The sequence below is a fragment of the Anomaloglossus baeobatrachus genome, chromosome 4, assembly GCF_048569485.1.
Source record: "Anomaloglossus baeobatrachus isolate aAnoBae1 chromosome 4, aAnoBae1.hap1, whole genome shotgun sequence".
In the NCBI taxonomy this organism is placed as follows: Eukaryota; Metazoa; Chordata; class Amphibia; order Anura; family Aromobatidae; genus Anomaloglossus; species Anomaloglossus baeobatrachus.
The window spans coordinates 621,091,160-621,110,789 of NC_134356.1; the positions used below are offsets into that span (position 1 = coordinate 621,091,160).

Consider the following 19,630-nt stretch of genomic DNA (forward strand, 5'->3'; position numbering starts at 1 on the left):
TGTCATTATCCCCTACCCCAAGTGTCTGTGTATGTGGAGGGGGGGCCCAGGTCTAAACTTTGCACCGGGGCCCATCCAACTCTAGTTACGCCACTGGTCACGAACATAACATTATCCCCTACACCTTTATTTGATGACACCGTCGGGGTCACAAAAGCGGGTCTTTCCGACGCTACGTCCTGTTCCAAACTCCCAAAACTGAGGCCTGGTAATGAGTCCCCCCATGACCCCGACCTGGGTGTGTCATAAGCAGAAGAGAAGTCCAGGGATACATTTGTCGCGGGCGGGGAGGACGCCGCCGCTGCGCTCACCGCGTTCGGGTCCGGCTCTGGGCTGCTGCTTGCTCGCCGCTGCTCGGTGGCTCGAGCGGTGGGCCGGATCCGGGGACTCGAGCGGCGCTCCTCGCCCTTGAGTGAAAGGGGTGGTTTGGGGTTGTTGAGGGTATGGTCCGTGACGCCACCCATGGTTTGTGGTGAGGTTGGACACCACCGCTGCTATTGACGGGGATCCCGGCAGCGATGGTGGGGAGCAGCTTGGATGTTGTCTTCCCCTCCGTGGGTAGGGGTTGGTGGTCCCGGGGCCCGGTGAGGTGTCGGGGGAGGCAAGGGTTGGTGAGGTGCAGGGTCGCGGGGGCAGCGCGGTGCCTGACGGCACGGTGGTAGTCACTCAGCCAATGATGAATACAGAGTCTCCGGTAAAACAAACGGCTGGATGGATGGGTCCCGCAGCCGGTTGCGGTGGTCACTCCCGGACGGGTGGTGGTGGCTGCCTTTCCCTGCACCTGTTATGTGTCTTCGGTCCCAATGGCTTCCCACCGGTAACCCGCCCCCCAGCTTGGATAGATGCCGAGGGAGCCCCTTTTGCCCGCAGGCTCTGGCCCTGGGAATTGTAGCCTTGGCGGTGACTGTCTTTCCCTACTCGGTTTAGACGGTTGCCTTCAATCGGGTCTTTGCTGCTGGGAAACCCCGGAGGTTCCCGTTGCTAACGGATTTGACCGGTTTTACGGTGACTCCAAGCCTGGTTGGGGTCCGTAGGACCTGCCGGATGGTGCTGGCTTCTCTTCGCTCCCCGGTTCGGTACCGGCAGGCCACCGCCCGTCCCCGGTCCTACGGTTCCGCGTCGATCGGCCTCTCCTGCAGATGGCCACCACCGTGTGCCTACCTTGCTCTCGGTGCCCGGGCCACGTACCCGGATACGGTCAGTCTGCTCCTCTACTACTCCTTCTTACTCCTTCACTTTCACTCTCCCTAACAGATCTGATCTGACTTCCTTTCCCGCCTCCAGGACTATGAACTCCTCGGAGGGTGGGGCCAACCGCCTGGCTCCACCCCACCTGGTGTGGACATCAGCCCCTGGAGGGAGGCAACAAGGATTTGTGTCTGACTGATGTGCCTATCTCAGGGTGTGGGGTGTGTTGTTGCAGTTCTTGTGACGACCTGGCTTGTCCAGGGCACCACACATTCAGCAGCTTACAGGTGGATGTAAATTAGATGCCCCTACCGGATACGATGTGAAGTGGCAACCCGTGGAGACAGAAGATATGCAGAATGAACTTCTCTGTGACATGGGAGCAGATAGTAGACCAGACCGAGGGGTAAAGTGAGCCATCTTTGAGAAATGGTCCACCACTACCCAGATGACGGAGTATCCAGAAGACACAGGAAAATCTGTGATAAAATCCATAGCAATGTTTTGCCAGGGAGCAGAAGGTGCAGGAAGTGGTAAAAGGTGTCAAGTTGTTTCGGGGTCTTGTTTCATGTGCACGAGGGATAGGCAGAAACGAACACCACAATATCTTTCCTCAAGGTTGGCCACCAATAACATCGTAAAATAAGAAGTCGTCTTTTGCTGCCCAGCATGGCCAGCCAGTTAAGGTGTGACCCTACAGCAAACACCTCATAACAAAGGTCAGTACCTCATGACACGCTGCTATCTGAAGTCTGGAATTATATGGGACAACAGAACATTTGAGAGGTGTAGTACTAATAGGTACTATTGTGACACACCTGGAGGGCTCGTGAAATAATGCAAACTTGTGAAATTTTATCTTCTTATTTCAGAAAACAATGAGAGGAAGGCGATATACGACAAAAATGAGCGGTCATGTGAAACGATGAGATAGATGAAATGGGAGGAAGATAGATAGACAAGTTGTGTATGTGACAGACTGTGCAGGGGAAGACTGAATGAGACTTAGTGAGAGAATTGGGAAGCGGAGGAATGGGAGAGAGGAGGGGGCTGCTGGAACAGGAGTAGGAGGGAGGGATGAGGCAGCGGCTGTCCCCTTCTGATAACATGATCTGCAGCATAAGATAGACCCTTGGACTTGGGTGTTCATTCAGCTTTAGTGACATGGTACTGAGCGCACAGTGAGAACAGCTCCGAGCGTTCAGCTGGCACAGAGAGCAGTTTGGCCATGGGCAGCATCAGTAAAGAGCATAACATGGGTACCGATGGGCGCCAGCTCCATGACCACTGTCTCAGCTCCACCGAAACTAATGGTATGGATTTCCGGACACTGAAGAAAGATTACCACCACAGGTGAGTGCCAGGTGGCCAGTATGTCCTATTACTGAAGTCCTAATAATCACAAAGAAGGTTTTTACACAACGGAAGACAAGATGGATAATCTTCCAGTGCCGTGGCCTCGCTGGAGGATATACTGGATTTTTGTTTCCTCCAGGAGGAGTACAGAGATGTCCAATATCATACAGTGCCTTGTGAAAGTATTCACCTCCCTTTGCATTTTCTGTGTTTTACTACCTCAGAACCTGGAATTTCGCTGTGTATTTTTTTTGAGGGTTTGCGTGAGATCATGTGGTGAACATGCCTACAACTGTGAACATTTGGTTTTCATTTTATCGTGAAGCAAACAACAAATAGAACAAAATAACTGAAAACTTTAGTGTACATAACTCTTCACCCCCCCAAAGTCAGCACTTTGTAGAGCCTCTTTTTACGACAATTACAGCTGCAAGTCGCTTTGGCTAACTCTCTAAGAGCTTTGCACATCTTGTCACTGGGATTTTTGACCATTCCTCAAGGCAAAACAGCTCCAGCTCCTTCAAGTTAGATGGTTTCCCTTGGTGAACAGCAATCTTCAAGTCTGACCACAGATTATCAATTGGATTAAGTTCTGGGCCGAGACTAGGCCACTCCAATACATTTACACATTTCCCCTTAAACCACTTGAGTGTTGCTTTAGCAGTAGCTTTGGGCCATTGTCTTGTTGGAAGGTGAACCTCTGTCTCAGTCTCAAATCACTGACAGACTGAAGCAGATTTTGCTCAAGAATATCCCTGTATTTCGCACCATTCATCTTCCCCCTGACTTATACCATTTTCCCTGTCCCTGCTGCTGGAAATCATCTCCAGAGCATGAGGCAGCCACCAACATGTTTTATTGTGGGGATGATGTTCTTTGGGTGATGAACTCTGTTAGTTTGGTGCCAAATTTACCTTGGTGGCCAAAACTTACATTTTTTTGTCTCATCTGACCCCAGTACCTTCCGACATACATTTGGGGAGTCTCCCACGTCTTTTGGCAAAATCAAATTGAACCTTCCAATTTTTGGCTGTAAGTAAAGGCTTTTTATGGACTCTCTTCCTTAAATGACAGCTCTATGGAGTGCACGGCTTATTGTGGTCATATGGACAGATACTCCAGCCTCTGCTTGGGAACTCTAAAGCTCCTTCAGGGTAACTTTTGGTCTCTGTGCTGCCTCTATGAATAATGTCCTCCTTGCCCGGGCTGAGAGTTTTGGTGGGTAGCCCTCTCTTGGCAGGTTTGTTTTTGTACAATGTTCTTTCCATTTGATGATAATGGATTTGATGGTGCTCTCCGAATCATGAGAGATTGGGATATTTTTTTAGAACCCAGACCTGTATGTCTCAACAGCTTTGTCTCTGGCTTGTTTGGAGATCTCCTTCGTCCTCATGGTGTTGTTTGGAGATCTCCTTGGTCTTCGTGGTGTTGTTTGGAGATCTCCTTGGTCTTCGTGGTGTTGTTTGGAGATCTCCTTGGTCTTCATGGTGTTGTTTGGAGATCTCCTTGGTCTTCATGGTGTTGTTTGGAGATATCCTTGGTCTTCATGTGGTGTTTGGAGAGCTCCTTGATCTTCATGGTGTTGTTTGGCGATCTCCTTTGTCTTTATGGTATTGTTTGGAGATCTCCTTAGTCTTCATGGTGTGGTTTGGTTAGTGGTGCCTCTTGGTTAATGGTGTTGTAGCCTCTGTGGCCTTTAGAAAAAGTGTGTATATACTGACAGACATGAGACATTTCGATTGCACACAGGTGGACTTCCTTTCACTAAGCATGTGACTTATGAAGGGAATTGCTTGCATCATAAATTTTTAGGTGATTCATAGCAAAAGGGGTGAATACATATGCACATAGCAATTTTTATTTATTTTTTCCATGAATTTAATTTTTGCCTATATTTTTCTCACTTCACTTCCCCAACTGAAACTATTTATTGCTGATGCATCATACACAAATGGGATTACAAAAATATTTAAACACAGATTGTAATGTAACAAACAAATAGGTAAAAAGCCAAGGGGGTGAATATTTTCGCAGGGCACTGTATTGTCTCCCACCATTCATACCAATAACATGAATGTTTGGTAGAAAGGGTGCTGTAGTTATCAATAGGAAATATAAAAAAACGGATTACTTGAAAACTATTTTCATCTTTCCAGTTGAATTAAATAAATGGAAGAAGTACTCAGCCAAACAGAGGGATTTTTAATTTTATACTGTTACTGCTCATTGCCTAGGTTACCAGTCACTGCCGCCATCAAAATGGTCTGTCTTTTAGGTAATGAGTGCAGCACTTGCAGACTCTTTACTATTGAGCTTGCAAGTGCTGTGATGAAGCTGGCGCACTGATGCCGCGGAGGCAACGATCAATCATCAGGAGCTCACCATCCCAGCCACGCAGGAGGCAGGGGAGGGGTGTGCTTCTGAAGATTGATGTTAAGAATACCCTTTAAGTTTCCCAATATGTTGAATAATTGGCTGAATACTTATATATCCTGAGTCATATTGCAAAGGATTGTCAAAAATCCACTTGTGACTTTTAGGATCGCTACTTCCAATAGGTGGCGCTGTGCTAGAGTTTGTCTCCTTTACTGGAGAGACAATTTGAATATTTCCCAGAGGGGCATTGCAGCTATAAGTCCCCTTACCTGGCAGCCAGACTGGCTTGCAAAGTCTCCTTAAGGAGAATAGTGTTCCCCCGTGGAATTTTAGGGGCATTGCAGCTATAAGTCCCCTTACCTGGCAGCCAGACTGGCTTGCAAAGTCTCCTTAAGGAGAATAGTGTTCCCCCGTGGCTGAATACTTGGGCTTCTGACAGCTATTGTTGCAAACCCCACCTATACAGAGCCAGACCGAGCGATGGAGACAAAGGAATACATCGCTTTACATGGTAGCTATTTTTTCGAAAGGGTTGGGCATGTTTAAGTCAGTATATTCATATACACATTGAATAGTTGGCTGATTCTTAAAAGCTAATGATCCTCCATCAGTACCGTGATGGACAAATGGCCTCAGACTATATTGGGCTTACTTGATCCAATCAGATGGAGGCTACACTTTATGACCAACATTCCTTATAGTGTTGTATATTTCTTGAAGGGGGGTTTCCAAAAATGTAAAGCGAAACCCTATTCATAGGAAACATTCTGATTCATGGGGGTTTGATTGTTGGGACCTCTTGTGTTCTCAAGAATGTGCCTGTGCAGAACCAAGTCTGACTGGAGCAGAGGTTGAGTATGCGATTGCGCACCACTGCTCCACTTATTGTCTATGGTACTGCTAGAAATAACAGAAGGCTTTGGTCTGATTTCTCTTACCATCCCATAGACAATGACTGGAGTGAAAGTCAAGCATGAGCACCTGCTTTCGATTCATGACGTTGTCCTGCAGAATCTGGTTCTCGGGATTCTCCTGTCCAAAAAATGGCTGCTAATGGGGGAGCATGTAACCACATCTGTCCATCAGCAATTTTCTTATGTGAGGTTTTCAATTGGACATGGAGGATGCATCGGTTATGTCACATGCTCCTCCACCAAGTAAAGATAATATGGCCAACTCATTAACTCATTCTGCAGCCAGCAGCAGACTATGTTATACGGAGGCTGTAGGAGGAATATGATGCAAAATCTTTAATGAATCCCAACTGCAAAAATGCTTTATAACATGCATTTAATTAAGAAAAAGATTATCCACGAAGGTGGAAAATCAGTTTAAATATTCGTGTGCTGTCCGTATGCAAACCGGGTAGCACACAGACAGCACAAGGACCAATGCAAGTCAATATGATAGATCACATGGACATTTTTACATACAGACCAGTGGCAAAAATCGCAGAATGTATCACTCGGCCACTATAAGTCAATGGGTGCTCAAAAAATGGATCGCTGTATGTCATGCACTTTTAATGGCTTCACTACAATTATGAACATAGGAAATTATCTAACTTTTATTACTTATTTAATTATTCATGGGAAAACTCGATGCAATTCGAATGGATGACACGGATGACAATAAGAGTGAAAAATTGTCTCTTATGAATGAAAAACAGACAATTTTGTATATTACTTATGTTACCAGAAAGGGCGGGGCCTCAGCCAACAAAGCTGATATCAGGAATCAACATTTTTCTGTTGGCTGAGGCCCCGCCCCTTCTGGTCACATGGGTATGACCTCACACAGGTCCTGCAAGTGAAAAGTTGCATCAATTTTATAACACTTATGCTAATTCTAACAGGGGGAGGGGATAACTATGAATACCCCCCAGATATTGTCTGATCCTCAGCTGCTGTCACTCAAGAAGCTGCTGATTTTATAAACTTTACTTTCTTGGATTTCAAAACCTAAACATCCGAGCTGACCACTACAGGTATGTATAGAATCAGCCTGATAGTGCCAGTATAGCACTGGCTATAGGTTATATACGAAAATCCTGGTGATTGGTTCCCTTTAACATCCTTATACTTTACATGATCCGGTTATGCATTAGCCACACATGACATATTACACTATGAAATACACATTATACACTAAAATACAATATGCAATAAAACACTTAAAACTGTCGCAAGAGGGCGCCAATTGCTGCACTGCTCCGGCTCTGCTACATCTCCAGTCATCCACACTATCAGCAACATAAAACATCAGCTTTAATATACATTATATACCGTATATCGTAGTAGTGGGGTGTCCGACCACCTCCTACACTAAAGGCCAGTTTACACACAAAGACAAATCTTTGGCAGATCTGTGGTTGCAGTGAAATCATGGACATATTATTCCATTTGTACACAGCCACAAACCTGGCACTGATTGTCCACAATTTCACTGCAACCACAGATCTGCCACAGATCTGCCACAGATCTGCCACAGATCTGCCACAGATCTGCCACAGATCTGCCACAGATCTATCTCTGTGTGTAAAGTGGCCTTAACACATACTCTAAAATGATATCTGTCCGGGCGCTGGTGGGAATAACTATTTGTATTTATATCTTTGCAGGATTTTCGTTAATCGGAGTTTGGGCCTGGAAAAAATAAAATGTTTCGGATTTGATATGGATTATACTTTGGCAAGTAAGTTGTGGGTGTTTTTTTTCCCCCTAAATATAATACACTGGTATCTATGTACAAAAGTTGACATTAATGGCGAAATATTTGGTTTCACAGATTGAACGTTGTGGTTTTTAGCTCATATTTCCTTGCAACTAAAGGGGTTGTCCACTACTTTTACATTTATGGCTTATCTTTAGGATAGCTCATCATTGTACTGCACATCTACCTCCCATTCAAATCAATGGGAGCTGGATGTGCAGTACCCGGCCGAGGCCGCTATCAGAAGACGGGGCAGCTCCGGTACTGAGTATTTCCTGTTGCCACCGAGAACAGCTGATCGGCGGGGTTGTGGGGTGTCGAACCCCAGCCTAATAGACATACGGATAGGCCATCAGTGTAAAATAGTGGACAACCCCTTTAAATTGCATTCATTAACATAGCAAGAAATTTCCTGAACTGTTGCCATTGCTGCAGATCCCATAGACAGATATTATATACTATATGTATTTACTTTACTCTGATTTTCCCCCCAGTGTATCGGTCCCCAGACTATGAAGAACTTTGCTTTGAGCTTCTGCTGGACAGGCTGGTTTCCATTGGATATCCCCATGAAATTCTGGAGTATAAGTATGATCCAAACTTCCCGACCAGGTTTGTGTCTATTCTTCTGACTTATTAGGATTTCTGAGTAAGCGCTTGTCCATCTTACCGTCCACCTGTCTGCAGAAGGAGAATGTTTACTTATGTCTAATCCTTGAGGCCGGTCTATATGTCAACTGCTCCTTATGTACATATCCAATGTCCAGAGAAACTTCATAGATAACATGAGATGACCGGGGCTTCTCATATCATATATTTGGCTACCAAATCTTCGAAATCACTGTATTTTTTTTTTTTTGCAAAAGCTGGCCAGTTTTGAATATCTCAGTTAAAGGATTATGCCATCATAAGCAATTTCATTTTGCAGTGTCCTTTTGATTACATTTTGAAAATGTCACTACAAGGTCTAAGAAAAAAGACTGATGGCACTTCCTAACTTTCTAAAGCTAATTTCCCATTTCCGTTGTTTTGCATCAGTCACATGCGTTGCTTGACGCATGTGACTGAAGCGCTGTACAATGGATGACAAAGAACAGAATTCTTTGTCGGACTCCGTTGTGTGCGGGGGGCGGAGCGCAAGGGGGTGGAGTTCGGGGTGGGTGGAGCAGAGCGGGGCCGTGGCACTGAGGTCATCAGTGCCGCGGGGACTGCAGGGCTGGGGACAGGTGAGTGTGTGAGTGTGAGTGTGTGTGTGTGTATGTGTGTGTGTGTGTATGTGTGTGTGTGTGTGTGTACATGCTGAGTGCGGGAGGGGGCGGAGCCGAGCGGGGAAGTGTCAGGCTCCCTAAATATAGGGTATAAGCAAAGCACTTTTTGCTTGGTTACCTGATATTTATCTTGGTTACCAGCATACACCGCTTAGCGCTGGCTCCCTGCACCCGTAACCAGTGTAAATATCGGGTAACTAACCAAAGCGCATTGCTTGGTAACCCGTTGTGTATCCTGGTTACGGGTGCAGGGAGCCAGAGAGAGCATGCGCAGCAAAATCCTACGGATTGTGCTGCTCAAAAAAACGTTACAGGCTGTGTTGCTCCCGCCCAGCGGTCAGTTAAAAAACGACTGACCGCGACGCAGCGGATGCAACGCAGCATCATCAGTCACAATCTGTCACTTATAGAAGTCTATGGGGAAAAACTGGATTCCTGCAAAATATTTTGCAGGATACCGTAATTCCTCAAGGCGACGGATTGTGACTGATGCAAAACAACGGAAGTGTGAACCTAGCCTAATGTGAACAGGTGCATACTGAGCATAAAACAGTAACAAAAAGGAGACAGTTGCACTCTGTAGTGCTAAGATATGTGGAACAATGAATAGGGGAATATTGACATTCATTACTGCTATGAAAAACATGTAAAACATAAGATACTTACACAAAAATCGACAGTTTTATGTGCGCCCAACAGCCAATGCCAAGGCGACCTATTATTGTTGGGTCCCTGTTAAACTAATGCATCTCTTTGAGTTAAAAAAAAATACAATATATAGGTGGTTAAGAACCTCCTAATAAAAAGTTAATTACCTGTCCTCGTCCTTAGGCGATCTTAATTCTAAGAGGTCACCTTGGCATTGGCTGTTGGGCTCACATAAAACTGGCCAATTTTGTGTGCTCACAGCCAACGCCAAGACGACCTCTTATTGTTGGTCCATATCAATCTAATATCTCTTTTTGTGTTAAAAAAAACTACAATTTATGGGCAGATAGGAACATGCTAATAAAGAGTTAAGACACTAAGGATGAGGAGCAGGAATTCTCATTCAGAAGGCGTGACCCTATAAGCTAAGAAAAAGACTGATAGCACATCCTACCTTTGTAATGTGAACAGGTGCCAACTGAAAATTAAACGGTAACAAAAAGGAGACAGTTGCCTTAGGCGATCTTCATTTTTTAGTAGCAGATTCCTATTCGCCTATATATTGTAGGTTTTTTTTAACTCAAAGAGAGGCATTAGTTTGATAGAGACCCAACAATAAGAGGTCGCCTTGGCATTGGCTGTTGGGCTCACATAAAACTGGCCATTTTTGTGTGCTAAGTATATCATTTTTTACATGTTTTTCATAGCAGTAATGAATGTCTATATTCCCATATTCATTGTTACATATATCTTAGCACTGCAGTGTGCAATGGTCTCTTTTTTGGTAATCCAAGGTCTAAGGACACTTTCACATTGTGTTCTTCCCCACATTCAGTGATCTCGTCATGGCTTATGTCTGAACTCCCCGCAAAATGGGATTTGGATGTATGTCGTGCACCATTTTCATCCGTATACGCCTCCTTCTGCACCAATATACACAATGGCCCAGTCAGCCCATACATCCGAATCCCCTTTTGCTGAGGGTTCAGTCGTAAGCCCCGACAGGACCACTGAATTTGGAGAAGAACAAAGTGTGAGAGGAACCTAACAATTACACACACATTCTAGGGTTCTGCCATTTTTGCCATATCTTCATGGGAACATTTTGGGCTCTGTTCATATAAGGCATTTTTTGGTGCAGTTAAAAATGCCATTACTCACATGGAATTTTGGCCGTGGATCTTTTACACAGAAATAATGTAGAAAAATTGTTCTGCAAAATAAAGGTGCCGTTAAGCTGCAGATTTCAACCTTTGCAATGACATCCGCGGTATAAAATAACACGCTGCAGATTCTAAAAGTCTCATGCGCAATGCTGGTACTTTTAAAGGCAGTGAATTTTTCTTACAGAAAATCCACTGAAGGTGTTTAATGCTGAGTAATCCTTATGTTTCTTGTAGAAATCTGTTTTGCTGTTTTAGAGAAATCCATAGCTGATATTATATGCTAAAGAGTTGTAAGTGCAGTTGGCGGGCGCTGCACTTACATCTCTCCTGCCTCTTCACCTCCGGACGTCTGCCTTCTAATGAATGGAACACTAATATTTTAGTGATCGGTCAATTAGACACATGAGATAGGGAATACGGAGAGAAGCAGGAGAGCTGTAATGCAGTTGTATGTTGGTCGAGTTCCTACCCCTGAAGACACCCCTGAAAAAGTGTTCATAAACACATACACCTCTGGAAAAAAATTAAGAGATCACTGCAAAATTTTCAGTTTTTCTGATTTTTCTCTTTATAGGTATATTTTTGAGTAAAAGATAAATTGTTCTATTTTTATTCCATAAACTACTGACAACGTCTCCGAATTTCCAAGCAATAATTTTTGTATTTATTTTCTGAAAATGAGAAATAGTAAAAATAACAAAACAATGCATTGCTTTCAGATCTAAAATAATGCAAAGAAACCAAGTTCATAATCATTTAGAAACAACAATACTAATAATGTTTTACCTCAGGAAGAGTTCAGAAATCAATATTTTGTAGGATAACTATGATTTTTAACCACAGCTTTCATACATCTTGGCTGCTTTCCACCAGTCTTTCACACTGCTTTGGGGTGACCTTATGCCACTCCTGGCGCAAAAATGTAAGCGTTTCTTGTTTGTTTGATGGCTTGTGACTATCCATCTTCCTCTTGATTACATTCCAGAGGTTTTTAATGGAGTTCAGGTCTGGAGATTGGGCTGGCCATGACAGGTTTTTGATGTGGTGGTCCTTCATCCACACATTGATTGACCTAGCTGTGTGGCATGGCGCATTGTCCTGGTGGAAAAAACAGTCTTCAGAGTTGGAGAACATTGCCTGAGCAGCTGTTTTTTCCAGGATATCCTTGTATGCGGCTTGATTCATACGTCGTTCGCAAAGTTTAATCTGCCCAATACCAGCCTTGCTGAAGCATCCCCAGATCATCACCGATCCTTCACCAAATTTCACAGTGGGTGCAAGACACTGTGGCTTGTACGCCTCTCGAGGTCTCTGTCTAACCATTAGATGACCAGGTGTTGGGCAAAGCTGAAAATTAGACTCATCAGAGAAGATTACCTTACCCCAGTCCTCTATGGTCCAATCCTTATGGTCTTTGCCAAACTTCAGCCTGCCTCTCCTTTGCTTCTCATTGATGAAAGGCTTTTTTTCTAGCTTTACATGATTTAAGCCCTGCCCCTAGGAGGCTGTTAGGAACTGTTCTTGCCGTGCACTTCACCCCAGCTGCCATTCCTTTTGTAGCTCACTTGATGTCATCCTGCAGTTGCTGACTGACTTTCGAATAAGATGACGTCATCCCGGACAGTGCAGAGTCGCTTTTGCCCTCTGCCGGTCTGTAGCTTTGTTGTCCCCAATGTCTGCTGCTTGACCTTGTTATAATGGACTGCTGTCTTAGAAATGTTAAGGATGGAGGCAACATGACGCTCACTGTATCCCTCTGCAAGTAAAGCCAGAATTGAGCCCTTCTTTTCCTCATTCAAGATTTTTCTTTCCAACTCTTTTGGCATGGTTAAAAGTTATTTTTTCATTCCTATTACTTTTGGGATATTACTAGCACTTGTTTCGCCATCCAGCTTGTCCTATTGCAAGAGGATTGTGAAGACCACAGCAGTGTTTTTATATAATTTTTTTTGATAAATAAGATTTGGTTCAGGTGATTTCCTAATCAGAAGCACATGAAGTAGAATGAGGCGACTGTGGTTGGAATTCAACTGATGCTGGAATGGCTGTCAGACATGTAGAGAAGATGAATTTTATAAAACTATGCAGTCGTCTCTTAATTTCTGCCAGAGCTGTAAACGTAATAAGATATAAACTAATGTTATGAAGGAAAGTAATGTAAGGTATAGGAATGCATTAGGCCGCTTTCACATTTGCGCCGTTTTGAAGGAAACGGAATCCAGCACAGATGCAGTACAGTTACATTCATTTACAGTGGAAGCGCGACACCATGCGGTTGTATGCTTCATACACAACCGCATGTGTTCACATGGTGTCACGCTTCCACTGTAAATGAATGAACTGTACTACATCTGTGCTGGATTCCGTTTCTGTCAAAATGACGCAAATGTGAAACCGGCCTAAAGGCCCCGTTACATGCAACGACATATCTAACGATAAGTCGTCGGGGTCACGAATGTCGTTAGCGACGACGTTGCGTGTAACAGCTCCGAGCGAGTGTTAAGGATCAAAAATACTCACCTAATCGTTGATCGTTGACACGTCGTTCATTTTCAAAATCTCGTTGGTCGTAGGTTGTTCGTCGTTCCTGAGGCAGCACACATCGCTATGTGTCATACCCTGGGAACGACGAACAGCAGCTTACCTGCGTCCTCCAGCAACGAGGTGGGCATGTCGTTAATGCGGCTGCTCTCCGCCCCTCCGCTTCTATTGGTTCGGCCACTGTGTGACGTCGCTGTGACGGCGAACGAACCTCCCCCTTAACGAAGAGGTTGTTCGCCGCCCACAGCGACGTCGCTAGGAAGGTAAGTACGTGTGATGGGTGTTAGCGATATTGTGCGCTACGGGTAGCGATTTGCCCGTGACGCACAAACAACGGGGGCGGGTGCTTTCACGAGCGGCATTGCTAGCGATATCGTTATGTGTAAAACCCCCTTAAGATTTAGTGTAATGTAAAAATGTAGCCATGTTGGTTAAGCAATGTAGTATAATGATGTCTAGTGTCTACAAGTAAATGTCGCCATCTAGTGGCCAGCCATTATAAGAATATAGGTAAAAGGTTACGTTGGATGTTTTGGTAACTGACTGCAGGCAAGAAGCAGTTAAACTGTGGGATTAGCCCACAAGGAGAGGAGCCAGTCATTAGGGAAAAGACAAACTTCGTCTTAAAATTCAGACAGAGAACGACTGATGAGTAGGATGGATGTACAGGCTGCAGAGTTGTGTTTTAGTCACATTCTGTGGGTGACTTGTGGAGGCTGAAACATTGAGACCAGACAAGAGTAGCGTGAGAGAACGAACAGACGCACGGGTGGTGGTTGTAACACAGAACAGAGATCAACAACTGAACCTGAGACTGGTAAAGTGTCACGATCGTCCCCCTGTTTTTGGAGACTAGTGGCAGATTGAGGACTGGAGCCCTTTATCTCTGTCTGAGACTGCATTCAAATGTGGTTTTGTTTCCTTTAGTACCTAAACGGTTAATGTCCGTTTTGCAGCTGGCAGCTTCTCCAGCAGTCTCCAGCCAAGTTCTTCAGCTGCAATTACTTTGTAGTCACGCCCATCAGGTTTAAATAGAGATGTTACCCAGCAATCCCTGCTGTTGATACAAATCCATTTGTATACTGGCCCCCTTGGTGGAAGGAGCTGAGTTGAAGTGTTTCAGAAGCCGGACTTTTTCTGTTGCAGTATTTCCTTTGTTTGTTTCCTTCCCTTGTGTTTCTGTATTGCAGTGGCGAGTCTAGTGCATTGTTGACCTATTCACTAGGTCAGCTAAGGGCCCAAAATATCCTGATTGCCGACAGATTGAAAAAACCTGTATAGTGATGCTAGGAAGCTCAGGAGTCAGCTTGAAGTGGGTTCAGGAAGTGCCCCCTCACCCCTCTCCCTAGCGGCAGGGACCTCCGTTTTATTGTGTTTATGATGTTCCTCCTTGTTTGTGGTGTTGCTTTGGTGTTTTTTTTGTTGCATGTTAGACTCCTTTTTGGTCTGAACGCGCTTGCAACGCCCATAGTGTGACATAAAGACACAAAATCCGACCCTTTTGGGAGGGCCTGGAGGTAGACGCTTAGTAGCAGGCCCCAAGTAATTACAGCTCAGACGTAACTGGCCAAAACGGTGTTGCACATGAAATAAGTATACAGTATTGTGCAGCAGATCCGATAGGGTCATTATTTCTTGTGGCTTGGAGGACACAGAACCGCGGGTGTACAACAATGGCTTTCTTGTGCCGTTTTGTTATGCAAAGATGGTGGCAGAAGGTCTGGGAACAACCAGGACAATAATAACTGAGGTGAATTTGGAGAAAGCGTGTTTAATGCTGTTTTGTGCTAACGGAAGGTCCGATAACAAATGTACCCGCTACGTCTTCTGTGTAATTGTCATCCATAGACTGTAAGTAAAAGACTGTTGTTCAATAAGAATTGTCAGCCTGCGTCTCCATTGTCTCCACGATCTGGTCCTGGTGTGCCCAAAATAGCGGCAACATGTGGCTTCCTTAAAGTTATGAACAGCACCCGCACCTATCCACACACCCAGCCAGGAACACAGCACTTTTCCTGTGAAATGGGGCGGGGGCGCCCTCCGGAGGGATACCCTTTTTCCGCGTCTACTGCCCGGTGCCCTCGCTTTTCACAGTACCTGCCCCACCGCATTTACAACGCATTAGCATATAATTTTAGATATGGATTTCTCTACATCAGCAAAATGGATTTCTACAAGAAAGGCAAGGATTTACTCAGCATTAAACGCCTTTACATACAAGCCATTAGGCTGGGGCATAAAATCCTGATGACCGGTTCCCTTTTAGACCCCCTTACACATTAGACAAACGTTAGCTGGATCTCCTAATGTCTGTTCGTAACACTTAAATGTATGTGGGGGCGCCATCCAACTGATTGTTGGGGCGCGATGTTGATCGGGCATGTCTGATACTGGATTGCCAATCACTTTGTTCTCCTGGAAATAAGCCGTCGACACAGATCAACACTTTTCTGATAGAGAACGCAAGAGCGCTCCTGTGTATGGGAGCGCTAAAAATGGCTGTTACCCGAACAGTCAGCAGAAGCATTGTGTATGGTGGGCTACAGAGTGGATTTCAACATTTTTTGGAACTGAAAATCAGTTCTACAACTATGAGTGGGATTCGGGTGGCATGCACATGGATTTCTGCAAGATCCATTTTGATAACTTGAATGTGGCGCCCTGGACAACCCAGGACGTCACAGGTACTACAACAACACACCCCACACCCCGGATAGGCACATCTAGGTCAAACACAAATCCTTGTTGCCTCCCTCCAGGGGCTGATGTCCACACCAGGGGGTGGGCCAGGCGGTTGGCCCCGCCCACCGAGGAGTTCACAGTCCTGGAGGCGGGAAAAGGAGTCAGATCAGTTTTGGAAAGTGAAGTGGTAGCAGAGGAGACTGAAGGCGTCCGGGTGTGTGGCCCGGACGGAACAGCAAGGTTGGCAGACGGTGGTGACCGTCTGCAGGAGAGGCTGATTAGAGCGAACCGTAAGGACCGTGGACGGGCGGTGGCCCGACGGTACCGGATCGGGGAGCAAAGAGAAGCCAGCACCATCCAGCAAGGCTTACGGACCCCGACCAGGCTAGGAGTCGCCGTAAAACTGGTCAAATCCTTTAGCGAAGGGAACCTCCGGGGTTTCCCAGCAGTCAAGACCCGATTGAAGGCAACAGCTCACACCGTAAAGGGAAACACAGTCACCGCCAAGGCTACAGTTTCCAGGGCCAGAGCCTGCGGGCAAAAGGGGCTCCTTCAGCACCCATCCAAGCTGGGTAGCGGGTTACCGGTGGGAAGCCATTGGAACCGTAAACACAACACAGGTGCAGGGAAAGGCAGTCACCATCAACCTACCGGGAGAGCTACCGCAGCCGTCTGTGGGATCCGTCCATCCAGCCGTTTGTTTTACTGGAGACTTTGCATTCATCATTGACTGAGTGAGTACCACCGTGCCGTGCGGCACAGCGCTGCCCCCGCGACCCTGCACCTCACCAGGCCCCGTAACCCGCCTGCCATCCATCCCTACCCCTCACCGGGCCCCGGGACAACCAACCCCCCTAACCACGGAGGGGAGAAACAACATCCAAGCTGCTCCCTGTCACCGCTCCCGGGATCCCCGTCCAGAGCAGCGGTGGTGTCACAACCTCACCACAACCGTGGGTGGCGTCACGGACAATATCCCTAAACCAAACCACCCCCCTTTCACTCACGGGCGAGGAACGCCGCTCGAGTCCCCGGGATCCGGCCCACCGCTCGAGCCACCACCGAGCAGCAGCAGCAGCCGGACCCGAGCAGTGGGTGAGCGCAGCGTCCCCTCCTCCGCCCGCGACATGAACAGTTCCAGAAATTTCTACAACACGTTCAACACATTCTTCTCTGTGGAACGCATAGAGGCCGTGCGGTGGAACGCATGAATACTTTCCCCGCATGTCCTTCATACCTTCCAATGCAGCTTCTCACGCTCCAATGCACTGCGTCCCAGGTTCCCCTGCCAGCCAGAGGCAATCAGCCTTGATTGTGATTGTGTGTGCAATCTGATGTGCATGGGTGTGCAATCTAATTGTGTGCGCGATCTGATGTGTGTGGGTGTTTGATCTGATTGTGTGTGATCTCACGTGTGTGGATGTGCAATCTGATTGTGTGTGCAATCTGATGTGTGTGGGTGTGTGATCTAATGGGTGTGCGATCTGATATATGTGGGTGTGCGATCTGATGTGCGTGTGTGTGTGTGATCTGATGTGTATGGGTGTGCGATCTGATTGTGTGCGCGATCTGACATGTGTGGGTGTTTCATCTAATGCGTGTGGGTGTGCGATCTGATGTGGGTGTGCGATCTGATGTGGGTGTGGGTGTGCGATCTGATGTGGGTGTAGGTGTGCGATCTGATGTGGGTGTGTGTGTGCGATCTGACGTGTGTGGGTGTTTCATCTAATGGGTGTGGGTGTGCGATCTGATGTGGGTGTGCGATCTGATGTGGGTGTGGGTGTGCGATCTGATGTGGGTGTGGGTGTGCGATCTGATGTGGGTGCGGGTGTGATCTGATGTGTAGTGTCCGATCTGATGTATGGGTGTGCGATATGATGGGTGTGCGTTCCACCGCAGGTCCTGCCATTCGGCGTCTGGTGAGTTTGATTATGGGCTCTTTTGTCTCCTTTCTTCTCTCTTTTGGGGGTGTCTGCTTTCTACATTGAAGTGTTCTGCAGTATCTTTAACTTTTTTAGCTGCATGGACACTTCCTTATTGAACCACAATTAGGGCTTATATTTAAGTCTTACACCAAAAATGCTGAAAATTCCTGTTAGGACTTATTTTTGGGGGAGCGCTTATTTTTGGAAAAACACGGTATGCATAGTTTTGGTTTGTGGCATTTTAGTGCAATTTTTGGGTAATAGGTGCCTTTATATATTTTTTAATTTATTTATTTTTAGCTAAAAATATCACTTTGCCCATAGCAAGATCTTCTATTTTATGACCTATACACACTCATTGCAGCATGTCCTAAATAATTTATGTCTTTTTATCACACTGTGACACCTAGACTTTTTTATGACTTGCTTAGTGGCATTTTTCATGATGTTTTTCTTTATAGTTTATTACATACATTTGCGAGATTCTTCTGTTCATCTGATCGTGGCGTGGAAATACGAGTATTGACTTGCTGCTAAAGCAAATCATTTTCATTTGCTGGCTCATGCCCATCAGTGACCAACCCTCCACTCGTGTCTCCCATTATACAGTAGTTGTAGTTCTCCGTCACACCTGCAGGGGGTGTAGTGCAGCGCATTGTATATAGCGGATGTTTCCATTCACAGAGCTGTGGCATTAGAGAATAACATTGTTGTGTTACTAAAGCGCGATTGAACATTTTGCTTAGGTGCGTAATCCCATCCGGCCGTGTTGTGTGACGTCACCGCTCCTTTCTACCATGATCTGCTCTTACTGATAAGATTATCCTGCCGCACACAGGACACAGTGTTATGTTCTCGTGTGCACATCACGTAGTGCTACGCTGTAATACACGGTCACGATAAAGCCCCGTGTAGCACTATCAGCGAGCACCATTGTTTTCTGCAAGATTGTGCGGTTACAGATCAGAATGGAGCATTCCCTCGTTGCATCTGCAAACTAGAGATAAAGCATCATTGTGTTGTGCTAAACATTGCGTAATAAGAGATGGCCGTGCTCAGGACAAGGTAAATAATATGCACCCTAACCCTGTGTAAATATAACAATAAATTCCCAATTTCATGAGTATGGTAGTGCTCGTGTGGCGCCCCTGACCCGGTCAGGCACCACTGAGTACTGCACCCATGCTGGGACAGTACTTCCAGGTAATCCTAAAGGCCAGAATGAGGTGTGTACGTGTCGCGGGCGGAGGAGGGGACGCTGCGCTCTCCCACTGCTCGGGTCCGGCTGCCGCTGCTGCTGCGGCCGCTGCTGCTGCTCGGTGGTGGCTCGAGCGGTGGGCCGGATCCCGGGGACTCGAGCGGCGCTCCTCGCCCGTGAGTGAAAAGGGGGGGGGAGTGATTGGTTGTGGGGGTTTTGATTATGGATATTGTCCGTGACGCCACCCACGGTTGTGGTGATTTTGGTGACACCACCGCTGCTCTAGATGGGGATCCCGGGAGCAGTGACTGGGAGCAGCTTTGTTGTTAATTCTCCCCTCCGTGGGTAGGGGGTTTGGTTGTCCCAGGGCCCGGTGATGGGGTAGGGATGGATGACAGGCAGGTTACGGGGCCTGGGGAGGTGCAGGGTCGCGGGGGCAGCGCTGTGCCGCACGGCACGGTGGTACTCACTCAGCCCAATGATGAAGACAAAGTTCTCGGTAAAGCACACGGCTGGATGGACGGGTCCCACAGACGGCTGCGGTGTTGTTGCTCCCAGCAGGTTGGTGGC

General features: G+C 46.4%; 1 protein-coding gene across 1 annotated transcript in view; it reads left to right on the forward strand.

Annotated features, from left to right (window-relative positions):
* The first annotated feature begins 2,320 nt into the window (after window positions 1–2,320).
* Window positions 2,321–19,630, forward strand: part of LOC142301918 (cytosolic purine 5'-nucleotidase-like) — a 123,482-nt gene continuing 106,172 nt past the window's right edge. The window contains exons 1-3 of the mRNA XM_075342962.1: window positions 2,321–2,541; window positions 7,541–7,614; window positions 8,127–8,244. Of these exons, the coding sequence (XP_075199077.1) occupies window positions 2,417–2,541; window positions 7,541–7,614; window positions 8,127–8,244 (317 nt within the window). The 5' untranslated portion in view covers window positions 2,321–2,416. The remainder of the gene's footprint in view (window positions 2,542–7,540; window positions 7,615–8,126; window positions 8,245–19,630) is intronic.